This window comes from Panulirus ornatus, chromosome 3, assembly GCF_036320965.1.
Source record: "Panulirus ornatus isolate Po-2019 chromosome 3, ASM3632096v1, whole genome shotgun sequence".
Classification (NCBI taxonomy): domain Eukaryota; kingdom Metazoa; phylum Arthropoda; class Malacostraca; order Decapoda; family Palinuridae; genus Panulirus; species Panulirus ornatus.
Window position 1 is genome coordinate 19,281,824 of NC_092226.1, and position 24,112 is coordinate 19,305,935.

The following is a 24,112-nucleotide window of genomic DNA, read 5'->3' on the forward strand; positions in this document are numbered from 1 at the left end:
GAATCAGAAACAAGAAGTTTCTTAACATGCTAACATCATAATATTGAGTAATATTGAAAACAGGCCTTACCCCCACACCCTCCTTGTATCTTTCTCACTGAATTTGCACACCCATATTACCTAAAAACAGAGTAATCCTCATAACCAAAGAAAAACTGTCCTGTGGGTTTACAACAACTGACGTAACAAAGTGTATGACAAGAGTCCATGCAAAATAGTGTGGACAGCCTTCTTCAGAATCCTTTTGACAATGCACTAGTTAAACCTAATACCTCTCCATTAAACACAGGCTCTACAGCAGACAGACTTTTTTCAAGCTAGTAGCCATTCACTTTAAGCACTGCGTGACCACCAATGTTCAGTTCAGTTTTGTCATTCATATGTTGGACTGGCTTACCTGTAGGCAGCTGTTCATGATGCAGCCATGTTAATGGGGACACGTGTCTTTTGACTTGTATTCAGTTCATATAAACATAAGACAAAGATGGAAACAGAGAAGGAAAGCACTTAGCAGTAATGTGTGTGGGATATATTTTAATAAGAAACTATCATTTACTATGAACAGTTCATTGTATATGGTGATACAGGTCATATAGCAGTTGAGGTCAACTATTATCCAGCAAAGAATTAAAGCCTGTTACAAGTAATACAAAATAAGCTAATATATAGTTCAAGTATATGCAATGTTCCAATAAAATTTATGAAATCTATATACAATATGCCATACACAATGCAAAGGAAGAAAGAAAGTTCAAGAAGAAAAAAAATGCCAAGCCTTAATACTACAGTCTACTCACTGAGAAACGAGCATGATAGGTAGATTATAGCAAATCAAAGCAGATTTTCTCAAGCCTTGGAATACTTTCTGACCCGTTTCTTTAAAAGTAAAAAAACAGCCTCATACCTGCTAATTCACATATTTACTGGGTCCATAAAAAAATATATGAACCTTTAACTGTTCACCAACAAAGCAATGTATTCCAACCACTGCTTTAGTTGGTTTGGTGTAGTACTATTAAACAAAATACACAACAGGTGAAACAAATAAATAACAATGAATTGTATACTTAAACATCACAATTAATCTAGATGTCCTCTCTAGGGTACACTTTTCCAATTTCATCAGCACCACTTTCATATTCTTATAAATCACGAAGTTTAAAGCATCTCATCCAAAACAGAAGACACCAACTCTATCATTAATATCATTTAATCTCTACTAAAAATATAATCAAGTGAAATAACACTAACAATTTAAGAAAATAATCTAGATGAGAGGTTCACTTGAAATCTGTTAACACAGTATCATGAATACCTGCTCTAATAAACTATGGAAAAAAGATCATGTTCTAGGTCTGAAAGCAAATCTTTTAGCCGATTAATACCAGTTCTGAAAACTGCATTAGATGTAAGGGCTCCAATTCAACTCTAAGCTTCATTTACAATTATGGTGTAAACTTACTCAGAGCTGGTATCAACAACAAAAATCATATGTTGCTTGAGCAGAGTCCCCAAAACAGAATAACCACAGTAACTTGCAACTTATCAAAGATGAAAAAATGGTCAAGCCCTTCCCTAATCATAGTGGGAAGTTGGTTATTTCACCAATACAGTTAATCTCAAAAGGGTACGGGAATACTTACTTCAAAGTGCTCACATTGAGCACTGCAGCCAAACAAGGAGCACCTCTCTTATGATTTTAAACTTTCCTTTACTCTCTATATGCCTCCTTTATTCAATGAAAATTTACACATCTCTTGACAATCTTCACTCAAAAATCCATTGATACAAAAGCTACTTCAAGCTCCAATCAATTCACAGTTTACACATTCATAGACTGAATATAGTCTGAAATGAGCTATAAATGCATAATCATTAATTTTTTATGTCATGAGCTATGTTTAAAGAAATATAAATCATGAAATTTCTAACATGCTATGCAGCTATCTTTGCTAAGAGTGGTTTTAAGGGTAACTCTGAAAATGTTCTTATTATCTTTTGAATAATAATTTGGAAAAAAAAAAAAGGTAATACACAGATATTTCATATGGGTCCACAAAATTAATCTTAAATAGGGCATTAAAAAACTATTAGCATTGTACAATTGAAAATACAAAGTTTTAAATGCATAAAAGACAAGTCATCAAAGGTGCTACAGAGTTTAAAAATGAAATAATACATCACAGTTTCACTAACAAAATCACAAGTACCCTTAGTAAATGGTGCCATGTTCATATTTCTTCTGCATACAGTCAGAAGTACACTCCTAGATATAATTTGGAGATACTTTGCTTTTTAGCACATCATAAAACTTATCAACATAATACTGCCAGTATGAAAAAAAGAAGTGCACTGATTCTCCTCTATTACAGTTTGCAACCGGGTTTATATGTTTCACAATTGATTACGAGCTGTTGTATCATATTTTCCAATACTGCCATCATCCATGCCAAAGTCTCACAGTCACTTACAACATTTCCTTGAATTACAGGTAACATTTATCATTTCGACCAGTTTATCAGTTTTTTAAGAGTATATTATTTTGTACAAAAGACCATACCCTCTAACTGGTTTGGCACTGTACATGTTGCCTACCCCCATGATGATCATCTTCATCTTCATCATATATAGCATTATGATTGCGATGGCTGCGTTGTGACCTATCAATCTCAACCATCTGGCACTCTTCACTGTCATCAGGTATCATCACCTCTGGCCTAAATAAAGAAAAAAAAAGTGAATGCATATCATTACCTTTAACAAATGCTATTACTTCATCACACATCCTTCCAATGTTCCACCCCCCCCCCCAAAAAAAAAGAAAAAAAATCTGATACATTTTGATATTTAATGTGACTTCTTTTGTGTTCAGAAATTATTTGAACTTGTGATCACTTCATAAGGACTAGTTGAAAAAACTGCCCAGACATACACCATATGGGAGACAATTTACCATCCAGAGGTAATACTTATAGCCATGATTTACCCCTATCCCATTCTACAAAAACGACATCCTCCAAAAATGATCAAAAAATTTTGACATCTTCCAAAAATGATCAAGAAATTTTAACACACAAGTTCTGCAGATATATCTCATTATTTTGGAACTTATTTCCTGTGCTTAAAAATTAGCTGTTGACACACATCTAACCCTTAAGTGCTATCACCAAGAAAACACAAAAGTCGGTGAAAATGCCAAGACCATTTAACAAAGGGCTCATTTCTTCTCACCAATCAGTATTCATATTTGCTCCACTACACCATAGTAATGTTGTCATTGGCAATGCTTCATCCACAGAAATTAAGTTCAGTTACCCAGGGAAAACCATGGTGGAAGGATGCAGTGAGCGCACCCCAAGCAGGAATCTGCCTACAACTTATATTTTATATTTCAAATTCCCAATCCACTCTCTAGCTGTCAAGTATAATGTATCAAAACAAAAGCCCCCTATCCACAACCTTTCCCCACACACATTTCCGTGATTTCCAACACCTGCTTTATGTGCCCTGGTCCAGCCTAACTTCATGTATAAACAGACCTCTTTAAATGGTACCCATGAATTACAGACTTTCACTTAATGGACACACACTTCCAAGAATTCTAATAGTTTAGCAGACCATAAGCTCTTGAATATTTGCATTTATCTATTATACTTAGTCGCTGTCTCCCACGTTAGCGAGGTAGCGCAAGGAAACAGACGAAAGAAAGGCCCAACCCACCCACATACACATGTATATATTTATATTTCATTTATTTTGCTTTGTTGCTGTCTCTTGTGTTAGCGAGGTAGCGCAAGGAAACAGACGAAAGAATGGCCCAACCCACCCACATACACATGTATATACATACACACACATATTATTTTTTTTTTATTATATTCATATATATATATATATTTTTTTTTTTTTTTTTTTTTTTTTTTATACTTTGTCGCTGTCTCCCGCGTTTGCGAGGTAGCGCAAGGAAACAGACGAAAGAAATGGCCCAACCCCCCCCCATACACATGTACATACACACGTCCACACACGCAAATATACATACCTACACAGCTTTCCATGGTTTACCCCAGACGCTTCACATGCCTTGATTGAATCCACTGACAGCACGTCAACCCCTGTATACCACATCGCTCCAATTCACTCTATTCCTTGCCCTCCTTTCACCCTCCTGCATGTTCAGGCCCCGATCACACAAAATCCTTTTCACTCCATCTTTCCACCTCCAATTTGGTCTCCCTCTTCTCCTCGTTCCCTCCACCTCCGACACATATATCCTCTTGGTCAATCTTTCCTCACTCATTCTCTCCATGTGCCCAAACCATTTCAAAACACCCTCTTCTGCTCTCTCAACCACGCTCTTTTTATTTCCACACATCTCTCTTACCCTTACGTTACTTACTCGATCAAACCACCTCACACCACACATTGTCCTCAAACATCTCATTTCCAGCACATCCATCCTCCTGCGCACAACTCTATCCACAGCCCACGCCTCGCAACCATACAACATTGTTGGAACTACTATTCCTTCAAACATACCCATTTTTGCTTTCCGGGATAATGTTCTCGACTTCCACACATTTTTCAAGGCTCCCAAAATTTTCGCCCCCTCCCCCACCCTATGATCCACTTCCGCTTCCATGGTTCCATCCGCTGACAGATCCACTCCCAGATATCTAAAACACTTCACTTCCTCCAGCCTCTCACCATTCAAACTCACCTCCCAATTGACTTGACCCTCAACCCTACTGTACCTAATAACCTTGCTCTTATTCACATTTACTCTTAACTTTCTTCTTCCACACACTTCACCAAACTCCGTCACCAGCTTCTGCAGTTTCTCACATGAATCCGCCACCAGCGCTGTATCATCAGCGAACAACAACTGACTCACTTCCCAAGCTCTCTCATCCCCAACAGACTTCATACTTGCCCCTCTTTCCAAAACTCTTGCATTTACCTCCCTAACAACCCCATCCATAAACAAATTAAACAACCATGGAGACATCACACACCCCTGCCGCAAACCTACATTCACTGAGAACCAATCACTTTCCTCTCTTCCTACACGTACACATGCCTTACATCCTCGATAAAAACTTTTCACTGCTTCTAACAACTTTCCTCCCACACCATATATTCTTAATACCTTCCACAGAGCATCTCTATCAACTCTATCATATGCCTTCTCCAGATCCATAAATGCTACATACAAATCCATTTGCTTTTCTAAGTATTTCTCACATACATTCTTCAAAGCAAACACCTGATCCACACATCCTCTACCACTTCTGAAACCACACTGCTCTTCCCCAATCTGATGCTCTGTACATGCCTTCACCCTCTCAATCAATACCCTCCCATATAATTTACCAGGAATACTCAACAAACTTATACCTCTGTAATTTGAGCACTCACTCTTATCCCCTTTGCCTTTGTACAATGGCACTATGCAAGCATTCCGCCAATCCTCAGGCACCTCACCATGAGTCATACATACATTAAATAACCTTACCAACCAGTCAACAATACAGTCACCCCCTTTTTTAATAAATTCCACTGCAATACCATCCAAACCTGCTGCCTTGCCGGCTTTCATCTTCCGCAAAGCTTTTACTACCTCTTCTCTGTTTACCAAATCATTTTCCCTAACCCTCTCACTTTGCACACCACCTCGACCCAAACACCCTATATCTGCCACTCTGTCATCAGACACATTCAACAAACCTTCAAAATACTCATTCCATCTCCTTCTCACATCACCACTACTTGTTATCACCTCCCCATTTACGCCCTTTACTGAAGTTCCCATTTGCTCCCTTGTCTTACGCACCCTATTTACCTCCTTCCAGAACATCTTTTTAGTCTCCCTAAAATTTACTGATAGTCTCTCACCCCAACTCTCATTTGCCCTTTTTTTCACCTCTTGCACCTTTCTCTTGACCTCCTGTCTCTTTCTTTTATACTTCTCCCACTCAATTGCATTTTTTCCCTGCAAAAATCGTCCAAATGCCTCTCTCTTCTCTTTCACTAATACTCTTACTTCTTCATCCCACCACTCACTACCCTTTCTAAACAGCCCACCTCCCACTCTTCTCATGCCACAAGCATCTTTTGCGCAATCCATCACTGATTCCCTAAATACATCCCATTCCTCCCCCACTCCCCTTACTTCCATTGTTCTCACCTTTTTCCATTCTGTACACAGTCTCTCCTGATACTTCTTCACACAGGTCTCCTTCCCAAGCTCACTTACTCTCACCACCTTCTTCACCCCAACATTCACTCTTCTTTTCTGAAAACCCATACTAATCTTCACCTTAGCCTCCACAAGATAATGATCAGACATCCCTCCAGTTGCACCTCTCAGCACATTGACATCCAAAAGTCTCTCTTTCGCACGCCTGTCAATTAACACGTAATCCAATAACGCTCTCTGGCCATCTCTCCTACTTACATAAGTATACTTATGTATATCTCGCTTTTTAAACCAGGTATTCCCAATCATCAGTCCTTTTTCAGCACATAAATCTACAAGCTCTTCACCATTTCCATTTACAACACTGAACACCCCATGCATACCAATTATTCCCTCAACTGCCACATTACTCACCTTTGCATTCAAATCACCCATCACTATAACCCGGTCTCGTGCATCAAAACCGCTAACACACTCATTTAGCTGCTCCCAAAACACTTGCCTCTCATGATCTTTCTTCTCATGCCCAGGTGCATATGCACCAATAATCACCCACCTCTCTCCATCAACTTTCAATTTTACCCATATTAATCGAGAATTTACTTTCTTACATTCTATGACATACTCCCACAACTCCTGTTTCAGGAGTATTGCTACTCCTTCCCTTGCTCTTGTCCTCTCACTAACCCCTGACTTCACTCCCCAGGTATTTCCAAACCACTCTTCCCCTTTACCCTTGAGCTTCGTTTCACTCAGAGCCAAAACATCCAGGTTCCTTTCCTCAAACATACTACCTATCTCTCCTTTTTTCACATCTTGGTTACATCCACACACATTTAGGCACCCCACTCTGAGCCTTCGAGGAGGATGAGCACTCCCCGCGTGACTCCTTCTTCTGTTTCCCATTTTAGAAAGTTAATACAAGGAGGGGAGGATTTCCGGCCCCCCGCTCCCGTCCCCTCTAGTCGCTTATATATATATATATATATATATATATATTCTTTTTCTTTTAAACTATTCGCCATTTCCCGCGTTAGCGAGGTAGCGTTAAGAACAGAGGACTGGGCCTTTGAGGGAATATCCTCACCTGGCCCCCCTCTGTTCCTTCTTTTGGAAAATTGAAAAAAAATGAGAGGGGAGGATTTCCAGCCCCCCGCTCCCTCCCCTTTTAGTCGCCTTCTACGACACGCAAGGAATACGTGGGAAGTATTCTTTCTCCCCTATCCCCAGGGATATACAAAGTATAATAAATAAATAAATATATATATATATATATATATTATACAAAGTATACTTTATAATATATATATATTTTTTGCTTTGTCGCTGTATCCCGCGTTTGCGAGGTAGCGCAAGGAAACAGACGAAAGAAATGGCCCAACCCACCCCCATACACATGTATATACATACGTCCATATACGCAAATATACATACCTAAACAGCTTTCCATGGTTCACCCCAGACGCTTCACATGCCCTGATTCAATCCACTGACAGCACGTCAACCCCGGTATACCACATCGATCCAATTCACTCTATTCCTTGCCCTCCTTTCACCCTCCTGCATGTTCAGGCCCCGATCACACAAAATCTTTTTCACTCCATCTTTCCACCTCCAATTTGGTCTCCCACTTCTCCTCGTTCCCTCCACCTCCGACACATATATCCTCTTGGTCAATCTTTCCTCACTCATTCTCTCCATGTGCCCAAACCATTTCAAAACACCCTCTTCTGCTCTCTCAACCACGCTCTTTTTATTTCCACACATCTCTCTTACCCTTACGTTACTTACTCGATCAAACCACCTCACACCACACATTGTCCTCAAACATCTCATTTCCAGCACATCCATCCTCCTGCGCACAACTCTATCCATAGCCCACGCCTCGCAACCATACAACATTGTTGGAACCACTATTCCTTCAAACATACCCATTTTTGCTTTCCGAGATAATGTTCTTGACTTCCACACATTCTTCAAGGCTCCCAGGATTTTCGCCCCCTCCCTGTGATCTACTTCCGCTTCCATGGTTCCATCCGCTGCCAGATCCACTCCCAGATATCTAAAACAATTTACTTCCTCCAGTTTTTCTCCATTCAAACTTACCTCCCAATTGACTTGACCCTCAACCCTACTGTACCTAATTACCTTGCTCTTATTCACATTTACTCTTAACTTTCTTCTTTCACACACTTTACCAAACTCAGTCACCAGCTTCTGCAGTTTCTCACATGAATCAGCCACCAGCGCTGTATCATCAGCGAAAACAACAACTGACTCACTTCCCAAGCTCTCTCATCCACAACAGACTTCATACTTGCCCCTCTTTCCAAAACTCTTGCATTTACCTCCCTAACAACCCCATCCATAAACAAATTAAACAACCATGGAGACATCACACACCCCTGCCGCAAACCTACATTCACTGAGAACCAATCACTTTCCTCTCTTCCTACATGTACACATGCCTTACATCCTCGATAAAAACTTTTCACTGCTTCTAACAACTTGCCTCCCACTCCATATATTCTTAATACCTTCCACAGAGCATCTCTATCAACTCTATCATATGCCTTCTCCAGATCCATAAATGCTACATACAAATCCATTTGCTTTTCTAAGTATTTCTCACATACATTCTTCAAAGCAAACACCTGATCCACACATCCTCTACCACTTCTGAAACCACACTGCTCTTCCCCAATCTGATGCTCTGTACATGCGTTCACCCTCTCAATCAATACCCTCCCATATAATTTACCAGGAATACTCAACAAACTTATACCTCTGTAATCTGAGCACTCACTCTTATCCCCTTTGCCTTTGTACAATGGCACTATGCACGCATTCCCCCAATCCTCAGGCACCTCACCATGAGTCATACATACATTAAATAACCTTACCAACCAGTCAATAATACAGTCACCCCCTTTTTTAATAAATTCGACTGCAATACCATCCAAACCTGCTGCCTTGCCGGCTTTCATCTTCCGCAAAGCTTTTACTACCTCTTCTCTGTTTACCAAATCATTTTCCCTAACCCTCTCACTTTGCACACCACCTCGACCAAAACACCCTATATCTGCCACTCTATCATCAAACACATTCAACAAACCTTCAAAATACTCACGCCATCTCCTTCTCACATCACCACTACTTGTTATCACCTCCCCATTTGCGCCCTTCACTGAAGTTCCCATTTGCTCCCTTGTCTTACGCACTTTATTTACCTCCTTCCAGAACATCTTTTTATTCTCCCTAAAATTTAATGATGATCTCTCACCCCAACTCTCATTTGCCCTCTTTTTCACCTCTTGCACCTTTCTCTTGACCACCTGTCTCTTTCTTTTATACATCTCCCACTCAATTGCATTTTTTCCCTGCAAAAATCGTCCAAATGCCTCTCTCTTCTCTTTCACTAATAATCTTACTTCTTCATCCCACCACTCACTACCCTTTCTAATCAACCCACCTCCCACTCTTCTCATGCCACAAGCATCTTTTGCGCAATCCATCACTGATTCCCTAAATACATCCCATTCCTCCCCCACTCCCCTTACTTCCATTGTTCTCACCTTTTTCCATTCTGTACTCAGTCTCTCCTGGTACTTCCTCACACAAGTCTCCTTCCCAAGTTCACTTACTCTCACCACCCTCTTCACCCCAACATTCACTCTTCTTTTCTGAAAACCCATACTAATCTTCACCTTAGCCTCCACAAGATAATGATCAGACATCCCTCCAGTTGCACCTCTCAGCACATTATATATATATATATATATATAATGTGTGGAAGAAGAAAGTTAAGAGTAAATGTGAATAAGAGCAAGGTTATTAGGTACAGTAGGGTTGAGGGTCAAGTCAATTGGGATGTGAGTTTGAATGGAGAAAAACTGGAGGAAGTGAAGTGTTTTAGATATCTGGGAGTGGATCTGGCAGCGGATGGAACCATGGAAGCGGAAGTGGATCATAGGGTGGGGGAGGGGGCGAAAATTCTGGGAGCCTTGAAGAATGTGTGGAAGTCGAGAACATTATCTCGGAAAGCAAAAATGGGTATGTTTGAAGGAATAGTGGTTCCAACAATGTTGTATGGTTGCGAGGCGTGGGCTATGGATAGAGTTGTGCGCAGGATGATGGATGTGCTGGAAATGAGATGTTTGAGGACAATGTGTGGTGTGAGGTGGTTTGATCGAGTGAGTAACGTAAGGGTAAGAGAGATGTGTGGAAATAAAAAGAGCGTGGTTGAGAGAGCAGAAGAGGGTGTTTTGAAGTGGTTTGGGCACATGGAGAGGATGAGTGAGGAAAGATTGACCAAGAGGATATATGTGTCGGAGGTGGAGGGAGCAAGGAGAAGAGGGAGACCAAATTGGAGGTGGAAAGATGGAGTGAAAAAGATTTTGTGTGATCAGGGCCTGAACATGCAGGAGGGTGAAAGGAGGCCAAGGAATACAGTGAATTGGAGCGATGTGGTATACCGGGGTTGACGTGCTGTCAGTGGATTGAATCAAGGCATGTGAAGCGTCTGGGGTAAACCATGGAAAGCTGTGTAGGTATGTGTATTTGCGTGTGTGGACGTGTGTATATGCAAGTGTATGGGGGGGGGGGTTGGGCCATTTCTTTCGTCTGTTTCCTTGCGCTACCTCGCAAACGCGGGAGACAGCGACAAAGTATAAAAAAAAAAAAAAAAAAAAAAATATATATATATATATATATATATATATATATATATATATATATATATATATATATCCCTGGGGATAGGGGAGAAAGAATACTTCCCACGTATTCCCTGCGTGTCGTAGAAGGCGACTAAAAGGGGAGGGAGCGGGGGGCTGGAAATCCTCCCCTCTCAATTTTTTTTAATTTTCCAAAAGAAGGAACAGAGAAGGGAGCCAGGTGAGGATATTCCCTCAATGGCCCAGTCCTCAGTTCTTAACGCTACCTCGCTAACGCGGGAAATGGCGAATAGTTTGAAAAAAAAAAAATATATATATATATATATATATATATATATATATATATATATATATATATATTTTCATTTTGCTTTGTCACTGTCTGCCACGTTTTCGATGTAGCGCAAGGAAACAAACGAAAGAAATGGCCCAACCCACCCCCATACACATGTATATACATACACGTCCACACACAAATATACATACCCATACATCTCAATGTACACATATAAATACACACACAGACACATACATATATACACATGCACACAATTCACACTGTCTGCCTTTATTCATTCCCATCGCTACCTCGCCACGCATGGAATAATATCCCCCTCCCCCCCTCATGTGTGCGAGGTAGCGCTAGGAAAGGACAACAAAGGCCACATTCGTTCACACTCAGTCTCTAGCTGTCATGCAATAATGCCCGAAACCACAGCTCCCTTTCCACATCCAGGCCCCACACAACTTTCCATGGTTTACCCCAGACGCTTCACATGCCCTGATTCAATCCATTGACAGCACGTCGACCCCGGTATACCACATCGATCCAATTCACTCTATTCCTTGCCCGCCTTTCACGCTCCTGCATGTTCAGGCCCCGATCACTCAAAATCTTTTTCACTCCATCTTTTCACCTCCAATTTGGTCTCCCACTTCTCCTCGTTCCCTCCACCTCCAACACATATATCCTCTTGGTCAATCTTTTCTCACTCATTCTCTCCATGTGCCCAAACCATTTCAAAACACCTTCTTCTGCTCTCTCAACCATGCTCTTTTTATTTCCACACATCTCTCTTACCCTTACATTACTTACTCGATCAAACCACCTCACACCACACATTGTCCTCAAACATCTCATTTCCAGCACATCCACCCTCCTGTGCACAACTCTATCCATAGCCCACGCCTTGCAACCATACAACATTGTTGGAACCACTATTCCTTCAAACATAGCCATTTTTGCTTTCGGAGATAATGTTCTCGACTTCCACACATTCTTCATATATATATATATATATATTATCGCTGGGGATAGAGGAGAAAGAATACTTCCCACGTATTCCCTGCGTGTTGTAGAAGGCGACTAAAAGGGAAGGGAGCGGGGGCTGGAAATCCTCCCCTCTTGCTTTTTTTTTTTTCTCAAAGAAGGAACAGAGAAGGGGGCCAGATGAGGATATTCCCTCAAAGGCCCAGTCCTCTGTTCTTAACGCTACCTCGCTAACGTGGGAAATGGTGAATAGTATGAAAGAAAATTTTTTTTTCTTTTTTTTTTGCCGCTGTCTCCCGTGTTTGTGAGGTAGCGCAAGGAAACAGACGAAAGAAATGGCCCAACCCACCCCCATACACACGAATATACATAAGTCCACACATACAAATATACATACCTACACAGCTTTCCATGGTTTACCCCAGACGCTTCACATGCCTTGATCCAATCCACTGACAGCATGTCAACCCCGGTATACCACATCGATCCAATTCACTCTATTCCTTGCCCTCCTTTCACCCTCCTGCATGTTAAGGCCCCGATCACACAAAATCTTTTTCACTCCATCTTTCCACCTCCAATTTGGTCTCCCTCTTCTCCTCGTTCCCTCCACCTCCGACACATATATCCTCTTGGTCAATCTTTCCTCACTCATTCTCTCCATGTGCCCAAACCATTTCAAAACACCCTCTTCTGCTCTCTCAACCACGCTCTTTTTATTTCCACACATCTCTCTTACCCTTACGTTACTTACTCGATCAAACCACTTCACACCACACATTGTCCTTAAACATCTCATTTCCAGCACATCCATCCTCCTGCGCACAACTCTATCCATAGCCCACGCCTCGCAACCATACAACATTGTTGGAACCACTTCAAACATACCCATTTTTGCTTTCCGAGATAATGCTCTCGACTTCCACACATTCTTCAAGGCTCCCAGAACTTTCGCCTCCTCCACCACCCTATGATCCACTTCCGCTTCCATGGTTCCATCCGCTGCCAGATCCACTCCCAGATATCTAAAACACTTTACTTCCTCCAGTTTTTCTCCATTCAAACTTACCTCCCAATTGACTTGACCCTCAACCCTACTGTACCTAACGACCTTGCTCTTATTCACATTTACTCTTAACTTTCTTCTTTCACACACTTTACCAAACTCAGTCACCAGCTTCTGCAGTTTCTCACATGAATCAGCCACCAGCGTTGTATCATCAGCGAACAACAACTGACTCACTTCCCAAGCTCTCTCATCCCCAACAGACTTCATACTTGCCCCTCTTTCCAAAACTCTTGATAACAAGTAGCGGTGATGTGAGAAGGAGATGGAATGAGTATTTTGAAGGTTTGTTGAATGTGTCTGATGACAGAGTGGCAGATATAGGGTGTTTTGGTCGAGGTGGTGTGCAAAGTGAGAGGGTTAGGGAAAATGATTTGGTAAACAGAGAAGAGGTAGTAAAAGCTTTGCGGAAGATGAAAGCCGGCAAGGCAGCAGGTTTGGATGGCATTGCAGTGGAATTTATTAAGAAAGGGGGTGACTGTATTGTTGACTGGTTGGTAAGGTTATTTAATGTATGTATGACTCATGGTGAGGTGCCTGAGGATTGGCGGAATGCGTGCATAGTGCCATTGTACAAAGGCAAAGGGGATAAGAGTGAGTGCTCAAATTACAGAGGTATAAGTTTGTTGAGTATTCCTGGTAAATTATATGGGAGGGTATTGATTGAGAGGGTGAAGGCATGTACAGAGCATCAGATTGGGGAAGAGCAGTGCGGTTTCAGAAGTGGTAGAGGATGTGTGGATCAGGTGTTTGCTTTGAAGAATGTATGTGAGAAATACTTAGAAAAGCAAATGGATTTGTATGTAGCATTTATGGATCTGGAGAAGGCATATGATAGAGTTGATAGAGATGCTCTGTGGAAGGTATTAAGAATATATGGTGTGGGAGGCAAGTTGTTAGAAGCAGTGAAAAGTTTTTATCGAGGATGTAAGGCATGTGTACGTGTAGGAAGAGAGGAAAGTGATTGGTTCTCAGTGAATGTAGGTTTGCGGCAGGGGTGTGTGATGTCTCCATGGTTGTTTAATTTGTTTATGGATGGGGTTGTAAGGGAGGTAAATGCAAGAGTCCTGGAAAGAGGGGCAAGTATGAAGTCTGTTGGGGATGAGAGAGCTTGGGAAGTGAGTCAGTTGTTGTTCGCTGATGATACAGCGCTGGTGGCTGATTCATGTGAGAAACTGCAGAAGCTGGTGACTGAGTTTGGTAAAGTGTGTGGAAGAAGAAAGTTGAGAGTAAATGTGAATAAGAGCAAGGTTATTAGGTACAGTAGGGGTGAGGGTCAAGTCAATTGGGAGGTGAGTTTGAATGGAGAAAAACTGGAGGAAGTGAAGTGTTTTAGATATCTGGGAGTGGATCTGTCAGCGGATGGAACCATGGAAGCGGAAGTGGATCATAGGGTGGGGGAGGGGGCGAAAATTTTGGGAGCCTTGAAAAATGTGTGGAAGTCGAGAACATTATCTCGGAAAGCAAAAATGGGTATGTTTGAGGGAATAGTGGTTCCAACAATGTTGTATGGTTGCGAGGCGTGGGCTATGGATAGAGATGTGCGCAGGAGGATGGATGTGCTGGAAATGAGATGTTTGAGGACAATGTGTGGTGTGAGGTGGTTTGATCGAGTAAGTAACGTAAGGGTAAGAGAGAGGTGTGGAAATAAAAAGAGCGTGGTTGAGAGAGCAGAAGAGGGTGTTTTGAAATGGTTTGGGCACATGGAGAGAATGAGTGAGGAGAGATTGACCAAGAGGATATATGTGTCGGAGGTGGAGGGAACGAGGAGAAGAGGGAGACCAAATTGGAGGTGGAAAGATGGAGTGAAAAAGATTTTGTGTGATCGGGGCCTGAACATGCAGGAGGGTGAAAGGAGGGCAAGAAATAGAGTGAATTGGAGTCATGTGGTATACAGGGGTTGACGTGCTGTCAGTGGATTGAAGCAAGGCATGTGAAGCGTCTGGGGTAAACCATGGAAAGCTGTGTAGGTATGTATATTTGCGTGTGTGGACGTGTGTATGTACATGTGTATGGGGGGGGGGGGTTGGGCCATTTCTTTCGTCTGTTTCCTTGCGCTACCTCGCAAACGCGGGAGACAGCGACAAAGTATAAAAAAAAAAAAAAAAAAAAAAAAAAAAATATATATATATATATATATATATATATATATATATATATATATTTCTTTTCTTTCTTTCAAAATATTCGCCATTTCCCGCATTAGCAAGGTAGCGTTAAGAACAGAGGACTGGGCCTCTGAGGGAATATCCTCACCTGGCCCCCTTCTCTGTTCCTTCTTTTGGAAAATTAAAAAAAAAAGAGAGGGGAGGATTTCCAGCCCCCCCACTCCCTTCCCTTTTAGTTACCTTCTACGACACGCAGGGAATACGTGGGAAGGATTCTTTCTCCCCTATCCCCAGGGGATATGTCCTGGTTCAATCCACGACAGCATGTTGACAACGGTATACCACATCATTCCAATTCACTCTATTCCTTGCACGCCTTTCACCCTCCTGTAAGTTCAGGCCCTGATAGCTCAAAATCTTTTTAACTCCATCCTTCCACCTCCAATATGGTCTCCCACTTCTCGTTCCCTCCACCTCTGACACATATATCCTCTTTGCCAATCTTTCCTCGCTCATCCTCTCCATGTGACCAAACCATTTCAATACACCTTCTGCTCTCTCAACCACACATCTCTCTTACCCTTTCATTACATACTCGATCAAACCACCTCACACCACATGCTGTCCTCAAACATTTCATTTCCAACACATCCACCCACCTCAGCACAACCCTACCTATAGCCTACGCCTTGCAACGATATGACATTGTTGGAACCACTCTTCCTTCAAACATACCCATTTTTGATCTTCGAGATAATGTTCTCGCCTTCCACACATTCTTCAACGCTCCCAGAACCTTCGCCCCCTCCCCTATCCTGTGACTCACTTCCGTTTCCATGGTTCCCTCCGCTGCCAAAACCACTCCCAGATATCTAAAACACTTCACTTCCTCCAGTTTGTCTCCATTCAAACTTACCTCCCAATTAACTTGTCCCTCAACCCTACTGAATCTAACATCCTTGCTCTTATTCACATTTACTCTCAGCATTCTTCTTCCACACACTTTACCAAACTCAGTCACCAACTTTTGCAGTTTCTCACCCAAATCATCCGCCAGCACTGTATCATCAGCGAACAACAACTGACTCACTTACTAAGCCCTCTCATCCACAGCAGACTGCATACTTGCCCCTATCTCCAAAACTCTTGCATTCACCTCCCTAACAACCCCATCCACAAACAAATTAAACAACCACAGAGACATCGCTCACCCCTGCCAATATTCACCGAAAACCAATCACTTTCCTCTCTTCCTACTCGTACAAATGCCTTATATCCTTGATAAAACTTTTCACTGCTTCAAGCAACTCTAGAAATGCACGCTAATTTTATCAAAAGAATGCAAACATCTAATTAAAAGCATTCTTATACGACAGAGGCTTCTTGTTTAGCATATCAAATGTGTTCCTGTGGAATATCTTGGGACACACTTCCTTACTTGAAATACATTAAAGATTACCATTGTATAGCAAAATAAAGAGCTTTACTGATATCAATAGGACATCATTCACCATTCACTATCATAGTGCTTTATCACAACTGCTGAACTAGACGCTGAGTCTCTTATTCGTTTTAGCAAGCTTATAATACAGTTATGAAGAAGGAAATCTCTGGTACTCAATGCAAAAATTGAGAATGAGCATGAGCACAAGTTCCATGAGTCCGTACATATGAAAGGTATGCAGACACTTCAACATTGCCAATGTATGTAATTTAAAAAGTTGAACATTTCAATGACTGTTTAAAACAGGAAGTACCTGTATACTAGGGAAGCACCCATATACTAATCTCTTAACTTTATGACTCTACAAGAAGCATGAGAACTTTAACATGTTAAAATACACTGCTACATGATGTTATAAAGTAGGATAACTGAAAACAGGAAATCTGACACAAATATTCATACGGTAATTGAGAGCATAATTTATCATGATAAAGTGTCTGTATTAAGGTAATTCCAATAGTTTTCAAGTAATTCATTTAACCAATATTCTAAAAGCTTCTATTTTAGTGAAAAAGAGAGAATTTGAAGAAAGCATGAAGAATGATTAAAAGTATCCCAAGTAATACTGTGGTAAAACAAATTTGAAGGGAAATGTATAGAACAAGCTGGCAAATAATGATCAAACTTACCTTGATACAGCACCTTTTTGAACAATGTGTTCCTTCCATCTATAAAATACTATGGCAACATCTGTAAAGCTATTTACATTACCCAAGAGAGCTATTCTATAGCTCTTACTCCTTTAACACTACACTGTTTGGAACGCATCTCCATGGTCACCAAGTCAATGATTCATTTTAAAGAATGGTTCACAATTCAGACATTCCACAACAATGAATCTTTATTCATTACAAGAACTCTGTATACTACATCACTCTAATTCACTCTGGCCCTTGCAAGCTTCACACACTTCTGCATGTTCAGGGCCCCAAACGTTCAAAGCATCTTTCAGTACATCCTTCCACATGCTCTTTGCTTCCTCCACTTCTGATATGGACACCCTCTAAGTCATTATCTTCATATGTCCAAACATTTCAGCAAATGCTCTTCAGCTCTCATATATATTCCTCAAACTAACACAACTCTCTCACACCCTCTCATTTCTTATTCAACCAACCCTCGAACATTTAATTTCCAACCTTTCCACCTTCCTGATATTTCTTACTAATGCCCACACATTGCATCCATAAGGCACAGATGGGACTACTATGCCATCAAGCATACCTATTATTACATGCCATTCCAGGATCCCCTTTAATAGGGTTCCTGCAGCTTCAAGGCTGTGCTCCACACAGGGACAGGGTATGGTGGACTCCTCTGGGTATAGAAGGTTCTTGATGAAACTACTCTTTTTGACCATGGACAGGTATGCAGCCTTGTCAAAGGTGACTTCTTGTTTGCAGTGCTACTACTTGTAAGCAGCATCCATAAACACTAGATTTTAGACAACTAAATTTAATAAAATCATGACAAAATTCTAAAACCATTCATTAAACAAATATGGCTTTCCACGTATTCCCTGCATGTCATAGAAGGCGACTAAAAGTGGAGGGAGCAGGGGGGCTGGAAATCCTCCCCTCTCGTTTTTTTTTTAATTTTCCAAAAGAAGGAACAGAGGGGGCCAGGTGAGGATATTCCAAAAAAGGCCCAGTCCTCTGTTCTTAATGCTACCTCGCTAATGCGGGAAATGGCGAATAGTTTAAAAGAAAAAGAAAGTATTCTAAGGCAAAACAAAATGTGAATTTCAAGGAACTATGCTTGTTCTGAAGCTCTAGTAACTGGGTGACTCCAATGATACAATCTTTAAAACTGAGGGTAGGAAACTAAATTCCCTACACCTCTATGCTTGTATTTTTCTTACCTAGGAGGAAGAATCTTCTCAAGCCTGGGAATACGGTCCACGGGGATATGTGGTGGAAAGTCCACCAAAAATTGAACAAGCAAACGGCCTTTCTCGTACGGATTTTTATACTGTGGCATACCTTCACCTAATACTGCTTTAACCTCTCCATTCTTTATCACTTCACCTGTGGAAAGAAGCATTATGAGCTTAAACTAGTAAAAAAGCCCTATAACACTTGTACCTGTCCCCCATTAAAGTTATTTTTCAAGGGAACACCTCAGTTTCAAAATTTTGAAAGCAAATTTATTTCATTTCTTAAAGTTGAAGGCTCCAATCATGGGGAAAATTCCAAATCATGGCCAGGCCTTTATTGAAATATATAGAGAATAATGACGGGAAAAAGAAGAGACAAGGGAAAGTGTTTACGAATTTTGGAGGAAATCTAAACCTGTCTCTTAAAATGGGCCAGGTCATAGTCATTGGGAAAGACATGAGAAATTAGAGCATTCCAAAGCTTTGGCATGCAGGGGCAGAAGCTATTATCAAAATGGCCCACTCTTGAGTTGCCGATGGTGACACAGTAATCATGTGACGGAGCAGCTTGCCAAATATTGCATGGTCTAGCTACTGTAACTTCCTTACGCTAGAAAGAAGGCCTGGCTATAATATTTCATTTGGTTATGACATCAGGAAACTGGGGATGACATATAGCAAGATCAAGCTAAAGAATGATAATGTTTTGTTATATGTAATACAAGTGTGATTAGGTTTGCATACTGCTTCTGTTATAGCTTTTAAGTTATAAGGAAGATTCACAACAATATCCCCAAAATCTAGGATAAAATCTCTGAATTCTTGTTTCAACAATAGTATATGTATTTCAATAAAGTAATTAATCTTAAAAACTAATATGTACATAAAGGTAAAATATTTTTCTTGAATAAACAAAAACATACCAACACATCCTTCAAGAGGAGGACTGGCCATGAATACAGAATGGCCTGTACTGGAGTGCAGTTCCACTGCCCTTGGGTCTGGCAGACCCAATGCTTCTCAAAGTTCAGTTGTTCTACAGGGTTCCCATGTGTGTATAACCATGTGGGTCACACTACCTTTAATTCTTGTTAAGACCACCAAGGGCAGGTACGTTAATCTGTGCTTTTTCTATTCCTTCTTTGCGTTTTATGGTAGTTGGGTTCATGGATAGTGACAATAAGGATAAATAACCTATACATAAAAAATGGCACATCAATTATGGGAAGTTCTCCATCTGAAAGCAGGAAGCCAATGGTTTGGAGAATGGAAACCTGTAATATCGAGTCTTCATACTGAATAGTTTCTGTGTTATGTTAATAAGAGCAAAAACCTTTTTCAAACTTTTTTTTTTTTTTACAATAACCACTTCCAATTATGTTTCTTCATTTCTACATCTTCATAAGGTAAAGTAAGGCTGAAAGCTCATGTGCATTTTTTTGTTTGCTATAAATTAGACCTTTTCTTTTCCCACAATGGGTCTGCTGAACCCAAGCATACAGAAATTGTTCCTAACATATGACAATAGTGTTAAAGGGTTAAACAATGCTAGTCCTTTAGGAGAAGAACAGTGTAAAGATGTGATGTTCCAACAACATCCTTGACCTTGTCTGACCTGAATACAGATGTACCGAAAGTATACCCACCCACTCAACATCCCTTAACTCTAACTTATCTTACAAAAGCTGTTTCTGAATGTAGAGCCTCCCACTCAGTGAGTTCCAGAAGGAAGTTGATCAGTAAGGACAACAACAATCAGAGAAGAAATGAATCTGGAAGAAAGAGTTAAGCATGTTGCAGGGGAAGGTAGAGAAGAAAGCTGGATTAGGGATTCTGAGGAAAATACAAAGGGCACATATGGGGAGGAGGTGCAAAGAGTCTAGAGGTGGTAATGGAACCATGATAACAGTAGCATATGGCAAAGAATACAAGGAGGAAGAACAGGAGGATGCCCTTGATAGTGATTTGCAACTGCAACAATAGGATAGTAAGAAGCAGCCTCCAGCATTAGTACCTAAACATTAATGAAACAAGTGCAATCTTATCATTCAAGAGAGAACTTATAAGTAAATGCAATGAGGCAGGGCTAGCGCAGCACCTTACTCACCAAAGATTATGATGTCATTTTCTGCTGCTATGCAAACTGAATATGGATAAATAGAGAAGTTTTAAACTAACTGTCTAATCCTCTTTAAAATCTCCATATTCATATACTTTAAGGATTCAAAGTTGTTTTTTCCTAAAAGCATTAGCCCTCAAACACCTCATCATCATATGACAACTTGGTAAGTGCTGGGAGTAATCATAAAGGTGCTTGCTAGTTTTCAGTCTTCTTTTAAACAACATACCAAAATATTGACATTTGTATGGCTGCTAAGTGTATTTCGGTCACTAACAATGTTTATTCCAGAGATTACCACTCTTTGTAAGTACATCTGCGTGGTGGGGTAGGGACAGGAATGGATGAACGCAAACAAGTATGAATATGCATACGAGCATATATATGTCTGTGTATGTGGGTGGTTGGGCCATTCTTCGTCTGTTTCCTTGTGCTATCTCGCTGACGCAGGAAACAGCAGATAAGTATAATAATAAGAATGTGTGGAAGGCAATAATGTTATCTTGTAGAGCAAAAATGGGTATGTTTGAAGGAATAGTGGTTCTAACACATCACTGCTTCTAGCAGCTTACCTCACACACCATATACTCTTAAGATCTTCGACAAAGCATCTCTATCAACCCTATCATATGCCTTTCCCAGATCCATAAATGCTACATACAAATCCATCTGTTTTTCTAAGTATTTCTCACATGCATTCTTCAAAGCAATCACCTGATCTACACATCTACTACCACTTCCCACCCCCACACAAAACAGTATGGCCATCCCCTGCATCAGTGAGGTAGCACCAGGAAACAGAAAAAAAGATGCTACATCCTCTTAAATTGATACAAGATCTTTCATGTATAATACACCAAAACCACAACTCCCTATCAACATCCAGGACCCACAGACCTTTTCATGCTTTACCCCAGATGTTTCACATGTCTTGGTTTAGTCCAATGACAGCCCTCTGACCCCAGTATACTACATCATTCCAATTTATCACTCAAAATCTTTTACACTCCATCCCATTTTCAATTTCGTCTCCCAATTATCCTTGTTCCCTCCACTTCTTACACATACATTCTCTTTTTCAACCTCCAATTTGATCTCCCACTTCTTGTTCCCTCCACTTCTGAAACTTATATCCTTTTTTTTTTTTCAACTTTTCCTCACTCATTATCTCCTTGTCCCTCTTCTGTTCTCTCAAACATACTGTATATTTCCACAAATCTCTCTCACTCTTTCATTACTTAATCCAAGAACCTTACACCACATACTGTCCTCAAACATTTCATCTCCAGCACATCCACCCTCCTCTGCACAACCTTATCTATAGCCCATGACTCAAAACCATATACTATTGTTAAAACAACTATTCCTTCAAACATACCCATTTCTGATCTTTGAGATAATGTTCTCTTTCCACATATTTTTCATCGCCTCCACAACCTTCATCCCCTTCCCCACCCTATGACTCACTTCCGCTTCCATGGTTCCAATCGCTGCCAAGCACTTTACTTCCTGCATTCAAACTTACATCCCAACTAACTTGTTCCTAAACCCTGCTGAACCTAATACCTTGCTTTTATTCACATCTACTCTCAATTTTCTTCTTTCACACACTATTACAAACTCGGTCACCAGTTTAGCATTTTCTCACTCGAATCAGCCACCAGTGCTGTATCATTGGCAAACAACAAGTGACTCACTTCCCAGGACCTCTCATTCCCAACAAACTGCGTACATACCCCTTTCTCCGAGACTTATGCATCTACCTCCCCAACCAACTCATCCATAAACAAATCAAACAACCATGGTGACATTACAAACCCCTGCCACAGACAAACCTTAACTGGGAACCATTCACTCTCCTCTCTTCCTACTTGTACACAAACCTTACACCCTTGATAAAAATTCTCACTGCTTCAAGCAGCTTACCTACCACACACTTATTCTCAAAACCTTCCACAAAGTGTCTATTTCAGCCCTATCATACGCCTTCTCCAGATCCATAAATGCTACAAACAAATCCATCTGTTTTTCTAAATACTTCTCACACATTCTTCAAAGAAAAAACCTGATCTGCACACACCTTCCATCATTCCTGAAATCAAACTGTTGCTCTGTACATACCTTCATCCTCTCAATATATATCCTACTAAACAATTTACCTGTTATACTCAACAAATCTATGCCTCTGTACAAGTTCACATTCTTTGCCAACATATTTGTGCCTTACACAATTAAATAAAAGGAAAGTATATGACCTTACACTTACAAAAAGCACAGCCTTAAATGCTAATAGAGAAGTCAATACTGAAGGTGCTATTTGAAACTTAATCTAGCTTAACTTACCAGGAATGGTACTGATGACTATTGTTCTGTCGTCTAATGTTTTAATTGGTTTCTGGAAGCCACACAAAGCTTCAACTAAGGATATATGCATCTGCATTGTGAGGTCGGTCTTCGCGCGTCTATGGAAATGAAAGAATTCTGTGTTAGAGTGCAAGTATGACAACTAGCAGAAAATTCTTACAATAATTCTGAGTAAGATGTGCATGCTTAAACATGTGATCACTGGATAAACAGAATTTCTATGAACTCCTATCAATAATCAGCTTCTTATGATACTGAGCAATACTAATCTTAGCAGGTTCAATCATAATTTACAAAGACCATATAAGCGTTTACATACTTTCTTGAACAGCTTGCTGAATCCTTATCTATGAACTTTAATGCTATTCTAATATTTCCTGGAGGACAAATGGTTCTACTACTAAGACTCTGGTGACACATTAAAGATAATGTGGGTATCCTAAATTCATTTCCCCATTTATATATATTTGTTATATATGCAGTAGATTCTGGATAAACAGGATTTCTATGAACTCCTATCAATAATCAGCTTCTTATGATACTGAGCAATACTAATCTTAGCAGGTTCAATCATAATTTACAAAGACCATATAAGCGGTTACATACTTTCTTGAACAGCTTGCTGAATCCTTATCTATGAGCTTGAATGCTATTCTAATATTTCCTGGAAGACAAATGGTTCTACTACTAAGACTCTGGTGACACATTAAAGATAATGTGGGTATCCTAAATTCATTTCCCCATCTATACATATTTGTTATATATGCAGTAGATTTGTGGCATGCATATTCATGGTCTTTATCCTCAGGTGTCAAAAGTTCCAAACAGAAATGCTCTCGTATACTTAGGTGATTCTTCTCAATTTGATCAGAGTGTCTGCACCTACATCTTAAATAATATCTGCATATATCAGTATTGTTCATCCTCTTA

At 40.4% G+C, this 24,112-nt stretch overlaps 1 protein-coding gene across 2 annotated transcripts in view; it reads right to left on the bottom strand.

Moving 5' to 3' along the window:
• Positions 1-514: 514 nt before the first annotated feature.
• Positions 515-24,112, bottom strand: part of Droj2 (DnaJ heat shock protein family (Hsp40) member A4-like) — a 74,900-nt gene continuing 51,302 nt past the window's right edge. For both annotated transcript variants that reach the window (XM_071685061.1, XM_071685070.1), the window contains exons 7-9: positions 23,162-23,280; positions 18,685-18,850; positions 515-2,717 (exon numbers count right to left, since the gene is read on the bottom strand). In XM_071685061.1, the coding sequence (XP_071541162.1) occupies positions 2,564-2,717; positions 18,685-18,850; positions 23,162-23,280 (439 nt within the window). In that variant the 3' untranslated portion in view covers positions 515-2,563. The remainder of the gene's footprint in view (positions 2,718-18,684; positions 18,851-23,161; positions 23,281-24,112) is intronic.